At 37.1% G+C, this 17,134-nt stretch overlaps 1 protein-coding gene across 14 annotated transcripts in view; it reads left to right on the top strand.

The window, feature by feature from the left end:
- The window catches only part of LOC149169372 (Protein phosphatase 2C family protein), a 64,687-nt gene extending 55,503 nt beyond the window's left edge, over positions 1-9,184 (top strand). For 11 of the 14 annotated variants that reach the window (XM_089428693.1, XM_089428690.1, XM_089428692.1 and 8 more), the window contains 3 exons: positions 8,110-8,517; positions 8,685-8,793; positions 9,112-9,184. Coding sequence is in view for 1 of the 14 variants with exons in the window: in XM_089428685.1 (XP_089284811.1) it covers positions 8,110-8,154 (45 nt within the window). In the remaining 13 variants the exon portion in view is untranslated. Of the gene's footprint in view, positions 1-8,109; positions 8,518-8,662; positions 8,794-9,111 lie in introns of all 14 variants that reach the window. The other 3 variants (XM_089428684.1, XM_089428681.1, XM_089428680.1) reach the window with 3 other exon arrangements.
- The last annotated feature ends 7,950 nt before the right edge of the window (positions 9,185-17,134 follow it).

The raw sequence follows: 17,134 nt of genomic DNA, 5'->3' as shown, positions 1-17,134 counted from the left end.
AATGAAATGACAAGATTACTAAAAATTCTTGGTTGAACCAGCACAAAGATATCACTGTGCAAGCAATCAAGAATCAGCTGAAATAGAAAACCTTGGTTGAACCAACATAAATATATCAATCTAGAGCAATTGTTAATTTTCCACGAAATTCTGCGACTGCTTAGATGAACAATCTTTCATAAAGACACATAATTTCTTAAGACTTATAAGCAGTGGAATAAACACAGATAAAAACACAGTCACACAATTTACCCAATTTTTCTTGGGAAACCCAACTGGGAAAACTCTCTTCTTTGCTGTAGTATTTATTGATATAGCTTGAGCAATTAGATCTCTTACAAGGCAATCTGTTTCACTTCGGGAACACACTTGTTCTCACTGCCAACCTAGCTTGAAACACTCTGCATACACTTGATCCCTGCTCCTTGTTCCTTTGCGCACTTGCTGCACAATTTCCTAGTGCACTAGGACCTCCTATTTCTGTGCGCACTTGGGCTCCTATTATTTAGGACACAACTCCTATTTCTGTGCACAAATCAGCTCAATAACCTGTGTGTCTTGCTCAAGCCTCCACACTCCACAAGCAAAGTGCTCTCACACAAACCTTTGTGCTTTCTCTCACGAACCTGTGAGCTGTGTCTTTTACAGTCCTTTGTGCACAAAACAACCATGAAACTTTGTGCCTTCATCCTGCTTTTATTAATTCGATACATGCTAAAATTGACAAGTGACAAAGTTAGAACATGAGTTGTGATTGACTAGTTAACTGACTCTAACTAGTTCTCTACTGAAGCTCCCAACTTGTCTTCTTCTAAATTTATAACTGCCATCTATCTTGTAGTTAACTGAAGAAGGCACCTCTTTAACTGGAGCTCCAACTCTACACATGAACTCGTGATGATTATTCCCATAAACTGGAAATTAATTCATCACGACTGGAGCCTATCTCCCGAGGACAAAATTTGAGGTCTTTCTGGCCTAGGCGCGCACCTGAGAAGATCTTCTCTTGCTACACTTTTCAACACTCCCTCTTAGCGAGGAAGGTACTTTTGGAAGAACCTCTTCCCCCCTAGATTTGTCTCCAACACTACAACGTTCTTCAATGCCGCAACTGCGCCCTTTGAACTAGAGGAAATCCCAGCTTTCTTCTGCGGAATTTGATTTGATGGCCTGTTCTTTCCAACAATGCTCTGTGAGTCTATCACCTTAGTCATAAGTGCCATGTACCTCGTGTATCTTTGTGGCTGCTTCCTCTGGATGAAGGTGGTACTGGGAGGTCCAACTCTTATATGATCCTCCCCAAATAAATCTCCTGCCCACTTGGCTCGAGCCTCGAACTCTCCCTATAATGGGGGTCACTGACTGAGTCGCTGCCTCAACTTGCCCTAGGCTGTGCTCCTTATCATCCCACTGGTTGGCACAACTGTCATCTAGCCAAGACTCAAACTGAGATACTGGCTGAGGCTCCTTTTTGAGTAGCTTCTTCTTAGGTACTCTAATCTTATCTTGCTCTAAGGACTCCCTCAGAGCTCTGCTCTCCTCAACCATCACTTCTTTACTCTGTCGACTCACTGCCTTGCTGCTCAAGACTATGCAAGTCTCTACATGAAACTTGTAGAGATTCTTCATCCTCACACCTATTTGCTTCTTACATCCAGAAGCACTTGTTACTCATGGCAATGAAGCACTTGTTCCTGCTTAGATCCTTCTTCTTCTTCTTGCCTTTTTGACTACACTTGGCCTCTCCTTGGCCCTTCTTGCCCTTGGCTCTGCTACTTTTGCCTGGCAAGGCAAAGTTTTCCTCATCCTCTATCTTCATCGATCGCCGGATTTCCTCTTGAACGTGATCACTCCACAAAATGTTTCCCAACTGGGAAAATTTTCTCTACCACTCATTGCATCCTGGAAGCGATACCAATACTTAATGGAGTTCTAGAAGCGCAAGACTCACAAGGTTTTTTTCTGCTACTGTCTCACCCACACCACCTAGCCCAACATGAACCCGAGTGCAATTTGAAAGATATGTGACAATTGGCTCATCTTTGCTCATTTAAATATTTCTTAGCTTCTCTTTGAGAGCTAGCTTTTTGACATCATTGGCACCTTGATACAAATCTAAGATGGCTTTAAACATCTCAAACATTGTTTTCTTCTCATGGAGATGAGGAATAATATGGTCTTTGACCCCCCCTCTAGAATGATCTTCCTCGCTTTGGTGTCATTCTTTGTATATTGGACTAACTATTGGGGATCTTGAGGTGGTGCTATAGCCTGCTTGATAAACTCTCCCACCCGATTATCTTCCAACACTATTGTGATTTGCTCCTTCCATGCAAAAAATTTTGAGGCTCCCTCTAAACTGTGATCTGACCTTAGTCCTAGGAAAGCCAGACTGCTATCCAAGGAACTGCTCTGCTCTTCTCTTCCAAACTCACAAATTGATCTCTGTTCTTTACAAACTGATCTTTGTTATTCACAAACTGATCTCTATGTTGTTCTTCATGTAGATCTCTGCTCTGATACCATGTTCATTTTCCACGAAATTTTGCAACTACTTAGATGAACAATCTTTCATCAAGACACAAAATTTCTTAACACTTATAAGTAGCTGAATAAACACACATAAAAACACAGTCACACATTACACAATAATTTTTCTTGGGAAACTCAACTAGGAAAACCCTCTTCTTTGTTGTAGTATTTATTGATAGAGTTTGAGCAATTAGATCTCTCACAAGGCAATCTGTTTCACTTTGAGAAGGCACTTGTTCTCACTGCTAACCTAGCTTGAAACATCTTGCATACACTTGATCCTTGCTCCTTCCTTTGCCCAATTTCCTAGTGCACTAGGACCTCCTATTTTTGTGCGCACTTGGGCTCCTATGATTTAGGACGTAGCTCCTATTTCTGTGCGCAAATCAGCACAATAACCTATGCGTTCTTGCTCCTCAAGCCTACACACACCACAAGCAAAGAGCTCTCACACAAACCTTTGTGCTCTCTCTCACAATCTCGTAAGTTGTGTATTGTCATAGTCCTTCGTGCACAAAACAACTATGAAATGTTGTGTCTTCGTCCCCTTTTTATTAATTCGATCCCTGCCAAAATTGTCAAGCTACAAATGTAGAACATGAGTTGTGATTGACTAGTTAACTGAGTGTAATTGGTTCTCTAACTCGTCCTTGCTTCAATCAAGGACTGAAGCTCCCTACTCATCCTCTCTAAATGTATCACTGCCATCTATCTTGTAGTTAACTGAAGAAGACTCCCCTTTAATTGGAGCTGCAACTCTACGCATGAGCTCGTGATGATTATTCCCATAAACTATAAATTAACTCACCACAATTGAGGTCTATTTCTCGAGGACAAAATTCGAGGTCTTTTTGGCCAAGGCACGTACCTGAGAAGACCTTCTCTAGCGACACTTTTCAACAACAATCATTGATAAGTTGAAATGTTGATTTGGGGTAGCATCGAATGTGCTTTAGCTGCGAAATTTGGTGGAGAGGTTAGGGCACATGAGATCTCCAATACCCAGAAAGGGTTTGGGCAAATTCTAAACAGTTTGGGAGATATTAAAATAATTAATATTTTTAATGGAGTCCCTAAGTCTAAACTTAGGGAAATTAAAATATTAATGTGAATTAATATAAAACTGTGTTGGAATGGTCCAAAAGACATGGATCAAGCCAGATCTAATCTTAGCCGTTGATTAGGGACTTAATCTCGACCGTTGATTTGTCAACGAGAAAAGTATAAGAGGAGGCTTGAGGGTCACTTGGAGAATACACCAGAGTGATTAGTCATTCTATTCTCTAGAGTGGGGTTTGCTAAGAGAGATTGAATCAATGATAAGTTGCAGCGAGGAGCAGTGAGTACGAGGCAGAGAAGCAGGGACAGTGCCAAGAGACCAGCTCAGAAGCAGAGAGAGGCAGCTGCAAAGCCAGAGGGAGCTATGCAGAGGCAACAGAGATTGTGCAGAGCCAGAGGGAGCCACGCAGAGGCAGCAGGGACTGCGTAGAGCCAGAAAGGGCCTGCGTCAACCACGCAGATGCTGTAGGAGTGACGCAGAGAGCCAGAGGGGCTGCACAGAGCCTCAGTAGGCTGACGCAAAGGGTTTCAGGCTAACACAGAGGCCAACAGGGCTGACGCTGAGCTTTCGATTGTGGTGGAGAGGGATTTCGTGGAGCGTGCTTTCTGAATACCTGTTTCCGAAGAGAGGTATCGCTGCCAGATTTTTTTATCTCTGTTGGGTTAGCCAGTTTGGCACCCAGTGTACTCAGAAAAGAGCTGCTTAATTATAAAACCCTCGGATCGCTGCACCGCTTTTCTCGCATTGGGTTTTTTTGGGGACATTAGTCAAAAAATAACGGTGTCATTTGTGTGCTTGTTTCTGTTTCCTTCAGTTTATGATCTGTAATGTGTTGAGCATGCACTTGTATTTATTTTCAGTATTTACATGGTAAATTACTTGTTAATTAACAGAACAAGTAGGTAGGAATAAGTCAGTAAAGTGCATGTAGGGTTTCTAACTGTTAGACTTAGAAACTTCAACATGAAACAACTGGCCAAATTCTTCACGTATTCCTCCCCCCCACATAGTTACACACGAGTCCAGCAAACACATGAATTTTAGAAAATAGGTGATCAGCGAAAAATGTTTAATACAGATAAACAATGAAATGCGGCTAAACAATGAAATGTGGAATTGCAAACCAACAATGGCTTTTGTTGCAGAGATAATAAATTGTGTTGGGTGATGTATTGATGTGTGTCATATAAAGCAATAATGCAAATCAGATCTTGGGGGCAGGTGCATGGCCTACACAAGGAGAACTTGTGTTTTGGAATAGATATGTCATGGAAACAAAATGTTGAGAAGCCTGAGTGCAAGTCCCTCGATGCAAGAAAAACAGGTTTTGATACCAAAGAGATAATGTGTTGAGTTGAGAACAAGATAGGAAGTGGGCATATTTATAGTATAGAAACACACCACTTCCTCTAAATTTTGAGATTTTCAACAACTTTTGAAGTTTTAAACAAACTGAGATTTAAACAAACTGTCCTCAGACAGGTGGCCTAGCAGGCTTCTATATTAACTCAATTATTTCACACACCGTCTTAGTGCAGAGTATGAGAGCACACCAAACGATGCTTACAAGGCTTTCAATACACTTATTAATAGACCAGAGAAGTCTCTTCGGATTCCAAATCTGGAATTAAAACTAAAAAGCATTTAAAATATCTAGATATGATTGAGGGTCGGGTTGGGATTCGTACCCAACGGTGTCTACTCAATCTATCGTTTACAAAAGTAAAGATACAAATATTTACCTATCAGTCACTGACACAGACACTTGTCTATATCCATAGAGCATTCACCACAAGTATTGTTGTACTCTTGTAGTTGAAGCTCTTCTAGAATCCTCTCGTTGGCATACTCACCTAGAACAGGGTCTGGTCGAGAATCTCTGTACCACATTATTGCTTGAGAATCTGCTTTATCTTTTGCTTTTGCTATTGAAGATTGTCCGACCCCATAATGTTCTTGTATTATTGTACCTTTGATTTCGGCGTTGGCTAAGGCATCAATTTCATAGCTTTGAGAAAAGCTTTTGTCTGCCAAAATATGCTTCACATGGCTTACAGGAAGCTCTAAGCCTGCTAGTTCATAAAGATCCAACTCCTTGTCTATAGAGTCGTATATCCACTTTAAACAGCTGTCATTCACCTTTTCATCCTTAAGCCATTGGATATCAAAAAAATAAGATTACAGACACCTGAGGCAAGGATTAAACTTATTAAACATAAAACATCCGGATTCCAGTTTCCGGAACAAATCATGATTGTAATTAATGACTTGACATTAATTATTAATCTTATTTCTCTTTTGGGACCAATTAGTTTTTTTGCTTCTTGAATGATGACTTTTGAATGGAATAAGGCTTTTTCCGGGAATGTTCTGAACCATTCTGAAAATTCTGATATTAATCTTCTATTATTTACTAGAAGATAGGCCCTTGTTGATTTGTCAGTGTTTTCCCAAAGCTGATCAAAAGGATTAAAAATAAGATCATCTGTTATCCCCACTGTTTCCCAAGGTGCTGACTGGAGCCTTAAATATCTGAGCAATCTTTCCATGTCTTGAGAAACACTTGTTGTTCTTTTCTTTTTACATATCCCTTTGTCTGTCATCCAATATGCATGTGGTTCAATTATATTGAACATTGGGAATGTATCATCAGGTGCATAATCTTCATCAAAACTTTTGCCTGAAGGCCTTATGTAACTCTTCCCAAATATTTGGTATTCTCAGATATCTTAGCCATTTAGCCAGATCTTCTTGTATGGGAATGTTCTCGAAGTTTAAAAACTTTGCACTATTAAACACTCCAATACTAAAGTCAGCACAATTTATAAGCCAGTAATAATTTAAGATTTTCAATACCTGTATCATCTGGGGAGTCCATTTAATGGTCCACATATCTGTAAGAGATCTAAGATAGATCTTTACTTTTAAGTTTTAACCCTTCACCTGGATATATTTTGCAAAGCTCTTCTTTTATACCAAGACTGGTGCTTAAACTTTTGGTTTTGTAACCTCTAATTTTTTGAATCCAGTCATTCCTCCTCAGTCTCAAACCTACCAGCTTTTTAATTTCTTCTGCAACTTGTGGTGCTAATTCAGACAGCTTATTGAATCTTGCTATAATTGTCTGTCTGTCATCATCTTGGGCTTTCTTTCCTCTAATATGGAAATATGAAATATTTGGATCGGTTAATCTGACTTTAAACATTTTATTCATTTCTCTTGTTAGCACATCGGCTAACCAATTTGAGTTGCCTGGTATCCACTGTATTTGAAAATCATATTGCTGGAACCATATTTGCCAGGACAACAGTCTTCCTCTGGCTATTTGCTTATCGATTTTGGCATTCAAGAAATAGTGAAAGTTTCTGCAATCTGTTCTAATAATGAAATTAACTGGTGCCAAATATAATTCAAACTTCTGAATCCCATTGAATAACATAAATTAAAGCAAACAAGGATGAAAAAGCAAACTTAGCCGAACTTCATCGAACCTAAGATGCACTTGAAGATATTTTTGAGGTTCACCGAATTCCAAACCTCAAGGTTCAAATTCAGCGAACGCTGTGACATTGGAAACTGGGATGGAGCTCGTACTTGCATTATATGGGGTTGAATCCGACTGCTACCACTACCACTAGGTGCCCACGACTTCCCCTACTGCAGACATGGGTAAATTAGGGTTTGAACTTTGAACCAGTAACCTTTACACAAGGAATGCCTTAACAATATCTGTCCACAACTGGTCTACACCCTGGGAGCTGGGTAGATAGTAAGTTTGGTTAACCTTAAAAGAGTCATTAAATTCATTCACTCCTACAGTAGAGAATTATGCTTCATTGAATTTCCTTGGATCCTCTGAATTTACTTTTGTTAGGTGGACTAAGCTTCTGAGAGGTGGTGGGATTGATCTTATGCGATATGCTCTAGCAATTTTATTAACCACAGTCTACTTGTAAAGTTCACTTGTGTGATTCAATTATTTTGGTTGGTTGGACCCAAGTTTGAACTACGTGGTCTGCATTTATTAGGTGCCCGCATTCTAGTCTGGCTTGGTGAAAGTAGGGTCACCTCTTAGGCTCATGGTCTCATCTGTTCAACCCTGTTGGTCCTGGTGACCTGGGAAGTCCTTTAGTCCTTCCTGTTCACAACATGACATGGTGGCATAAAGCTTCATTTTTGGAGAGAGGTGAGTTTAGTTTTTCTTGCTATCAGAGAGAGCTAAGAGTAATAGTGTGCAGCTTCCAAGGGTAACTGATTTTATGTTTTATGAGTAGATGATAGGGATGACAAGTAATGCTGATTTGGATTTTTCAAATATTAAATTAGGCTATTCTTTGAAGCAATGCCAGTTTCTCTGCTATAATCGTTATTATTTTTTTTTGGTCGTTTGACAATCTGGTGGGGAACTGAGGAAATATTAATCTGTGCCATTATTTGTTTTTTATCCGTTAGACTTCTTATTGCACTGGTTTATACAGCTATTAATTTAAATGGCTTTCATTGTGGATATCTGGCAGGATGAAAACTTCCGTATTATGAAGCAAAATGACAAGGAAAAATGAAGCTGACATCTTTTTTTCAGAGTTAAAGCTGGGATCAATTATCTCCTCTTTGGCTGTATATGTGAAAAGTTTAGTATATAGAGAAATATTCCAAGAAGGGAACTGTTTTGTAGAATGGTCACTTCGCAGTGGCTAAGTAGATGCATAAAGTGTATTTATTATTGGACTTTGGCAGTGTTTGGGAAATGCTTCTTACAGAATTCTTTTGGCTAAGCTGCTGCACTGTGAAGAGTGTATCTATGGTGTCAAAACCACCCGGAACATCCACCTGGCCTATAAGATTGGTGTGTATGAGATTGTTACCACGACAGAGTTAGCAGCAATGGGGAAGCCTGCACCCAAAATTGTTTAAGTTATCGCAAAGTAAGCTATTATTCTGTCTTATGAAATTGATAAAGATTGTTATTGCTGAGATTTATATTCTCTCAATTCAACGCAATGTACTTTCAAAACATGATAAATATCAATAATTTGAGAAGAACTGAAGTCATGCTAGATGATCTTTTAGGAATTTTGTCTGAACGTGACAGGTCTGTTTCCAGCCTTTTATTTGTATCAACTGATTGGTGCAGCTTCAACAACCACTACCTTCGTTTGTGGAAAGAGTCCCCTGCACATTTTGCATTGTTGGGATGACCGGTAAGCTTCGTATTTACATCAATGGAACTTCATCTTCTTACATCTTAGTAAGAATTAAAAGAAACACTCTTAAGCTGGGGAATTACCCAACCTTCATGGCTTATCTAACTGCCCTTGTATGAGCGGCAAATGACAATCAACTGTCACATATCAATTTCCTTGTGAAAGGTCCAGGTTTAAAGTAAAATGCTAATAAGTCTTGATTTTTTTGATCTATTTTTGGAGTCGTCCAATAAAATTGTGTGGTATTTTTATGAACTTTTATTTTTACCATCGCGATAATATCATGGTTTGCCATTTTTGCCTGTTTCCTCGCAGATGTCTCCTTTTTCAGGCCCCAACGCTTAAAAGACGGACACGAATAATGCATCCATGCAAAAGCGCATTTAAAGAGTCGAGGTGTATTATGTGCAAAATTACGTTATGGACGATTTTGCATGGCTTATCTTGAATACTCGAACAAAGCGTCAAGCTGGAAATGATTTGGAAGAAGCGGTTGGACTGTGCGAGGCAAAGGAGCTTCTTTTACAAAAGTGCAGTGTTAAAACAATGTACAAACTAGGAAATTCTTTGTAGGAGACAAGTTTTGAAGAACCAAATGATAAAATATATTACGAATCACGAGATTTTTGAACTGTCCGTTCATTTTGGAAAAATTGATATGCACCTTTTATATTCAAGATTATGCTATTTTACTGCTTGAATGTCGGTTAGGCTGGCTCTTCGGTGGCATGCTTTTTGTGCGTCCATTAGCTTCATCTTCTGTCTAGAATCTCTTCATTATTGAATTATTTCCGGATATCTGCCACTCTGTTTTGCAGAGATTTATTTTGTATGGCATTCAAATACAGAATGGAAAACATTCTATTACCTTGTGAAGTGTGCCACTCAGCTGTGATGATTAGCTGATTTTCATATCTGGGTCTTGGGCTGATACCTTAATGCGTGGAGCCACTGTTAGTATGTTTCAGAATTTGTAATGGAAGAATAACTGATATAAAAGGGCTTGGAATTGTCCAAGGTCTGGCATGGAATTTTGGCTGTCAACCTTCTGCACTTGAGGACTATTTTTAAATTTCAAAATTTCAATACTACTTTTTCTAATGTCCTATTAACTAGTGTGTGCGCACACGCATATTAGGTAGAGCATGTGCACACTAATTTCCTATTAACTAGAGCATGTGCACACGCATGTGTATGTGTGTACATGTGCGATATTACAAATAATTGTATAATTTGAAAAGTATATCTATACATTAAAAAGCTTTGCTTTTGCATGGTCTAAGGCTGAATATAGTATCACCATGTCATCATGTACATACTAGTAGAAGGAGATGGGGGGCTTCGAACTTACTCAGGGGTAATTGTTTTTTCTCCTAGTAGTCTAGGTAACATTATCTCTGAGAAACCCATGAGGTGTAGACTAGTTTGTGTGGGTTTAGCTTCTGTTAGGTTTCAGGTTAAGACTTCGTGATGAGGGTTGATGATGGAAGTCACTGGGGGAATTAAAACTACCCCAAAGGACGTCCAAGCTCGACCGAGCTTCACACAATTCTAGTGATAAGCATCTGATTGTGGGTTGATCATTCTTCTTCCATCCAATAAGCAGATTAGCCTCGACCTAGGATTGACAACATTATCTTTGGGAAAATCCCTGGGCATATATCCTCATTCTGAGGATGGAACCTAGGGTATACCCTAGATTCTTTAAGTCTCAAGGCCAACTCGAAATTGCATAATAATATACTCATTATAAACTCAACATGCTATTTATGAGAATAGGCCTTGGGTGAAGAGATAACACTACATACACAACTCACTCCAACTAGATATTGGGTAGGGAGTTAACACTCTCTCCACAACCACTTGAGCTAGACCAATTGAGTATGATTGATTAAGTTATGTGAAAACATATATTAGTTATTTTTTCAATTTTATTCCTTTCATAGATCTTCCAATTATTTCCTGCAAAGTACAATGATGAACCTGGGTTCAGATATCACACAATTAATGTGCAAAAACTTAACGAGAGTGAAAATATGTAATTTATCTTCATCTCTTTTGCGTGATAAAATCGGGAAAACATGTTCACTGTTACAAGTACATGCATTAGCTTTTATAAAGATGAATACAAAATATATAATATTTGTGGTTGCTTGACCATGTTATAGAACCAACAACTACTTTATGATACAAGGATATTTTGTGATGACCTAACCTAGATCTTGTCACTAAATCAAATTTATCATTCAATTTAATTGCAATAATAAGAAAATAACATGTTTATAATTCTACATTTACTTGATAAAAACATACAAGTAAACGTTGATCAACAACATATTAAACATGTAACAAAAAATTCATTTTTGCAACAATTTACATAAATAAAACAACAAAAGGAAGAATACTTGTTCCGGTGGCTTAGTTGAGATGCTCCCGACTCTGTTGGGATATTCTTCTTGGCTACTTAATTGAATTTACCTCTCAACCAACTAGGGAAAATTTTAAGAATGACAAGTTATTTTGACGTTTAAAAACATTGACGAATCTCACTAGTGCCTAGTATGCAAACTATAAAATGTTTATTGATATATTTGTAAAATTATTCAAATTTATAAGGATTTTATATATTTTTTTCTATAAAATGTTGGCAATTTTTAAGGTAAAATAGTTTTATATTGTTAAATTTGGCGGAACCATTTTTAGGAAAAATGGAAATTGGGTAATATATATATAGTTTTTTGGTGTTTGTTTCTTTTTTCCGGAAAAATCATGAAAAATTAGATCACTTGCGAATATTAGCTGCTAAAATTTTCCATGCAACCAACTAAGAACGATTTCTTAGCCTAGGGAACTTCCATAGGTTCCCTTGCCCTTTGTGCCCATGTCCAACTAGCTATAGTGTGTACAAGTTAAAACGAACACTTTTCAATAGATTTAAGTTTGAGTTTTCTCATTTTTCTCTCCATTCTCTCCTTTCTTTTTCTCCACATTCCCCCTCCAAATAAAATCCACCAATGCCAAAATAAAAAGCAAGGATCTCCTCTTTCTCTTTTCATCTTCCTTTCCTTTAGGTCTCTTCCTCTCATCCACCTCAACCACCTACTATGAATGCCTTTGCTTAATATTCAAATCTCATTGAGTGAAGAGGTGCTTCAAGCTCTAATGGTCAGTTCTTAACTCAAAGCTTCTCCCAATGAGGTAGTGTCTCCATAGTTTTAAAGCTAGCATCACTCTTGCTAACTTTAAGTCATGGGTAGCATACAACCTTCATGTTTCTTCAACTTTTTGGATGCCTAAGCTATTACCCCACCTTCTTGCATGAGCGCTGCTCCCAATCCTTGCTTCGCAGTAGCAGCGCAGATGGTGAAGTTTTTTCCATGTCCGATACTCGAAGAATCAGTGCACTAGTTAGTAACCTCTTTAGTTTGGTGAATGCAGTGTCACATTCATATGTCCATTCATATTTAACCCCCTTTCGCTGCAATTTTGTAATGGGTTTTGCAATTTTTGAAAACCCTTCCACAAATTTGCGATAATAACTTCTTAGCCCATGAAGCTATGCACCTTATGAACATTTTTAGGTACTAGCCAATCCATTATGGTCTTTACCTTTTTTAGGTCAACTAAAATCCCTTCTCTTGAAATGATGTGTCCAAGATAATGATTTTTCTTTTGAAAGAAGGAACATTTTGACAAATTTCCATACAACTTTTCCCTTAAGCTGGTCAATACAACCCTTAGGTGCTCTTCATGCTCCTTTTCATTCTTGGAATACACAAGAATATCGTCCAGAAAGACTTGCACAAATTGGTCCAAATACTTTCTGAACACACCATTCATGAGACTCATGAATACTACTTGTGCATTGGTCAAACCAAATGGTACACCTACGAACTCATAGTGCCCAAACTGAGTCCGAAATGCAGTTTTCGAGATGTCACCTTCCTTAATCCTCAATTGGTGGTAACTAGATCGTAGATCAATCTTTGAGAAAATTCTAGCACCCTTCATTTGTTCAAATAGGTCATCTATTCTAGGTATCAAGCACCTATTCTTTATTTTGCCTCGATTCAAGTCCCTATAGTCTGTGCATAACCTTAAGGAACCATCCTTCTTTTTGATGAAAATCATTGGTGCACCCCAAGGTGAAATACTAGGTCTAATAAACCTCAAGTCTAAAAACACATTTAACTACATCTGCAACTCACAAAGTTTTGGAGCTATCATCCTATAGGGTGTCTTAGATATTGGTTTTGCACCTGATTTTAGGTTGATTATGAAATCGATCTCCTTCATAGGTGGTAAACTAGGTAATCTCTAAGGGAAAACATCTTCGAATTCAGACAAAACTGGGTGTTGATCTAGGGAGGCTCCTTTATGGTCACTTACAACCTCGGGCACATATAGTTTACAACCTTGCTAGAGACAATATTTTACCTTCCTTGTGGAGATGAATCGTAGGGACACTACTCTCTTGATACCACAATGCTCAATTGACCTACCTTCATCATCTAAATAAATTACTTTTATGAAACAATCTACCAAAGCTTGATGAGCTTCTAGCCAATCCATTTCAATGATTACATCGTATGTCCCCAATGCTATGACATATTCCTTTAATTTAGTTGTACACACCTTGAGGTTCGCTCGACATTGGTCAAAATTAGGTCTGACTACTTGTTTCCCAAAAGCCATTTCGACTTGTTTAAAGTCATCATGCTCATAGGTTGCCAACCCACATTTTTTTAATGCCATTGGTGAAATGAAACTATCTGTAGCACCATAATCAAACCAAATTTTAACTTTTACATGGTTTATGATACCTGAGGTTTCTACCATGACAGATTGGTGTTCAACTCGCTTGTTATCAATCGCTGCATAGATCCGATGGTGGCTATTTTTTCCCCCAACTGGTGCTTTTCCTTCTCTACGGTTGTTACCAGTTTGTAACTTAGGACAATCACGTTGGTAATGAGGATCCTCACATCCCTAGCAAGTAGACTTTGAATAGAATGTTGTGGAGTTCTTTGGAAAGAGCTACTTCGCCTGAGACCTCTGCCCCTGCTTGTGGCTCCTCGTGTTTGACCGTGATTTGCACGAGTCCTCAAAACCGTTGGTGACGCCACACTGTGAACCATTGAAATCCCCACTGTTGGTGCTTTGGGTACAAACTTGTTTCCATATGATGGTGACCTCAAACTTCCTCCCCTGGAGAAAGTACGAGGGGCCTTCCCGTAAACCTTGGTTGTTGTGGAAAAATGGTTTTGTTTCCACCTTTAAGTCTAAGTGCTCTTCAACAAACAAGCATGTTTAACAACTTCTGCAACTAAGAATGGTTTTCACATCTGCATCATTGCCATAATTTTAGGGCTTAGTGCATAAATGAAACGATCTGCTTAGCGCTGATCAATATCCATGTAGGAGACATACTCGACCAATTCCATGAATCTAATCTCATATATCTCTACAGTGCAGTTTCCCTGTACTAAAGCATGGAAGGCTCCTACATGTTCTTCATAACATGCTGGTAGGTACCTCTTCCTAAATTTCTCCACAAATAACTCCCAACTAATTGTGTTAGGAGTGAGGTGTAGTAGACGCTCTAAGTTACCCCACCAGTTCAGGGCGCTATCTCTGAGTTGGAATATCACTATTTTAGCTTTTGAATTGAATATATAGTTTCTTAGTGCGAAGCACCTTCTTATTCCCTTTAACTAGGGTTCTGCTTGTTTGCTGGCACAACCTCTAGCAAACTCTGGGAGCTTAATCTTCTGGAGCTCCCTAGTAATGTCTTCCGTTGTAGTCCTCTACCTGAGTTCCTTGATCCCTCGAGATTGCCCAAAGATTATGGAGGGTGCTCTACTTCCACCTCGGTTGTTTGATGCTCTCCTAAAGTCTCATTAATTGCCTCTAAGGAGCACAAGATGAGAGCCAACATTCACATAAACACTAAAAAACCATTTTAAATCACATTATCATAACTATGTTTCTTCTTGAAATCCCATCAACAATGCTAGATAATGTTCTTTTTTTTAAACGTATCCTTGTGTTTTCAAAGTAGGTGCCTAAGAGTCTCAATCAACTCAATAGTGACATTATTGTTAGATATTTACTATCTAATTGACGTATATAAAATGGCTAGTGCTACATGCTTTAAGATAGAAATATTGTATATTGTCTTAAAAATGAACATACTAATCAATTGTTGTTCACCTTTGATAACTTTAATGCATTAACATGTTGGATTTCTCTTTTATAAACATATGCACTTCAAGACAAGTAAAATCTAGTAAAAGAAAAAGAGAAATATGTTTTGTGCAATGCAATGGAGTTTGTATCTTAAATATTTAGTAAATAGATTTTTCCATTCACAAATTTTGTGTTTTGGTATGGAATATAAAAATTTATTTGTTACTTCTATGCATCAAGTATTTTCCTCGAGTGACGCTTTTTTTATAGGGATGTTAAATTAAAAAAAAAAATATGAACTTTTTTTTAGGTGAAATAAAATCACATAAAAATATATAACATATAAAGAGTAGTTATAAATTAATATCCATTTTACCATATAAATTAAAGTAATGATTTTTTAACCATATTTAAATTTAATTAATAAACACATCAAAATTTACTATGAATATTCATTTCCATTTTACCATGGATATTATTAACTTCTAGATAAAGTTCTTTATGATACCATGGGTCAATACAAAGACTTATCAATACTACATAATCAAAACGATAACATGTTTAAAAAATAAATAAAAATAAATTCATTTATTTTAATTTAATAACGTTTTCCAAATTAAAACTTAATACTTACAATAAATATACAATATAACAAGATTGTGAATCATGAATATTCACCACTATTTTACCATGGATATTATTAACTTGTAAATAAGTTTTGTTATATACAATACCACTCCCCAATACCATGGGTTATCAATATTGTTTGCAAACCCTTTTAAATTTCAAGAGTGAAAAGACTCAACCCCTTGGTAAATCCAAAATTAAGATAAATATAAACTGATATTTATGTTAGTGTTAAAGTGTTTTATTGTTGTATTTAAACTTAGATACATATATTAGATAATTTTAGTGATATATATATATATATATATATATATATATGGTGGGTAAGCACCCACGGGGGATTTGAACCAGAATGACTTATGGCAAAAAATGCTTTAACAATGCTCGTGGGCTGAAATAAATATCTTTAATTAAATTGTTATATATATATTATACTAATTTTAAATAATAAAAAAATACTAAGAATCCTTACATTTCAATAAAAAAAATAAAAAAAATAACCATAAACAAAACCATACATTCCAATAATAAAAATAATAAAAAATAAAAAAATAAAATACATTTAAGATGATAATTAAAATAAATGTGCAAAAGAGAAATAGGTGTTGGAGCTCTAGATGCCGTGCCAATGGTAAGTGCTCTCCTTATCAAATGTTTGAAAATAGTCTTTTTACACTAGCATGATTGTCCAGAAATACTTTGCGCTCCAGAAAACCAAAATTCGCTCTTATCATCACTTTGAAATCATTACATTATGTAAAGTGAACACCAACTAATAATAATAATTGATTAAACTGAAAGCTGAAAAATAAAATTCGCTCACCTCTCTAACTCGATTTTTCTTATCATCACTTTGAAATAATTACAGTATATAAAGTGAAAACATCGAATAAAAATTGATTAAAAAAATTATTAATCGTTGAAAAATTTAGATGGCCCACAATTTTATTCGGTGATTTGTGTCCGTAGTAAAGTGGTTTTTTGTTTTTGTTTTTGTTTTTATTAAGTACATTGAAACTTTATTGATTGGAAATGTCGAATTCCATATTTAATCCACTAATTTTGTCACCGTTTCCAAATTTACACATTTGATCCTCACTAAATCTATGTATTAATATGGATCATTATGTTTCTATATAGCAATATCATTTCATTTTACCTAAAAAGGACCGAATAAAAAGTACACAAGTGTTTAGTTTTTGCATTGTTCTGGTAATATTATAGTTTTAATTTTCGGTAAAATAAAAATTAGATAAAAATTATAGGGAATGAAAATGAGATGTCTTCGGGATAAAGTTGCTACAAGAAAGGCTTCTTAATGGCGAAAAGGTAGTAGAGGAAACTCATGATGAGAACAAAAGAAATGTTGGATTGAGGGAAGGCGGAAGAGCGGCGGAGTGATGAACCAGGGTTAAGGGTGTTTGAGCAGGGTTTTCTCCATGGAAGGGTGCAGAGGAGGGAGCTCCACTCCCTCCTACCGCGAGGCAGTGGCTAACAAGAGCAAGGCATCTCCAGTTTCAAG

This window comes from Pinus tabuliformis, chromosome 4_2 (genome assembly GCF_031772625.1).
Source record: "Pinus tabuliformis cultivar Carrire ecotype Pingquan chromosome 4_2, CPIR1, whole genome shotgun sequence".
In the NCBI taxonomy this organism is placed as follows: Eukaryota; Viridiplantae; Streptophyta; class Pinopsida; order Pinales; family Pinaceae; genus Pinus; species Pinus tabuliformis.
Note: the sequence above shows the minus strand (reverse complement) of the source record. Positions and strands in the feature narration are given on the sequence as shown.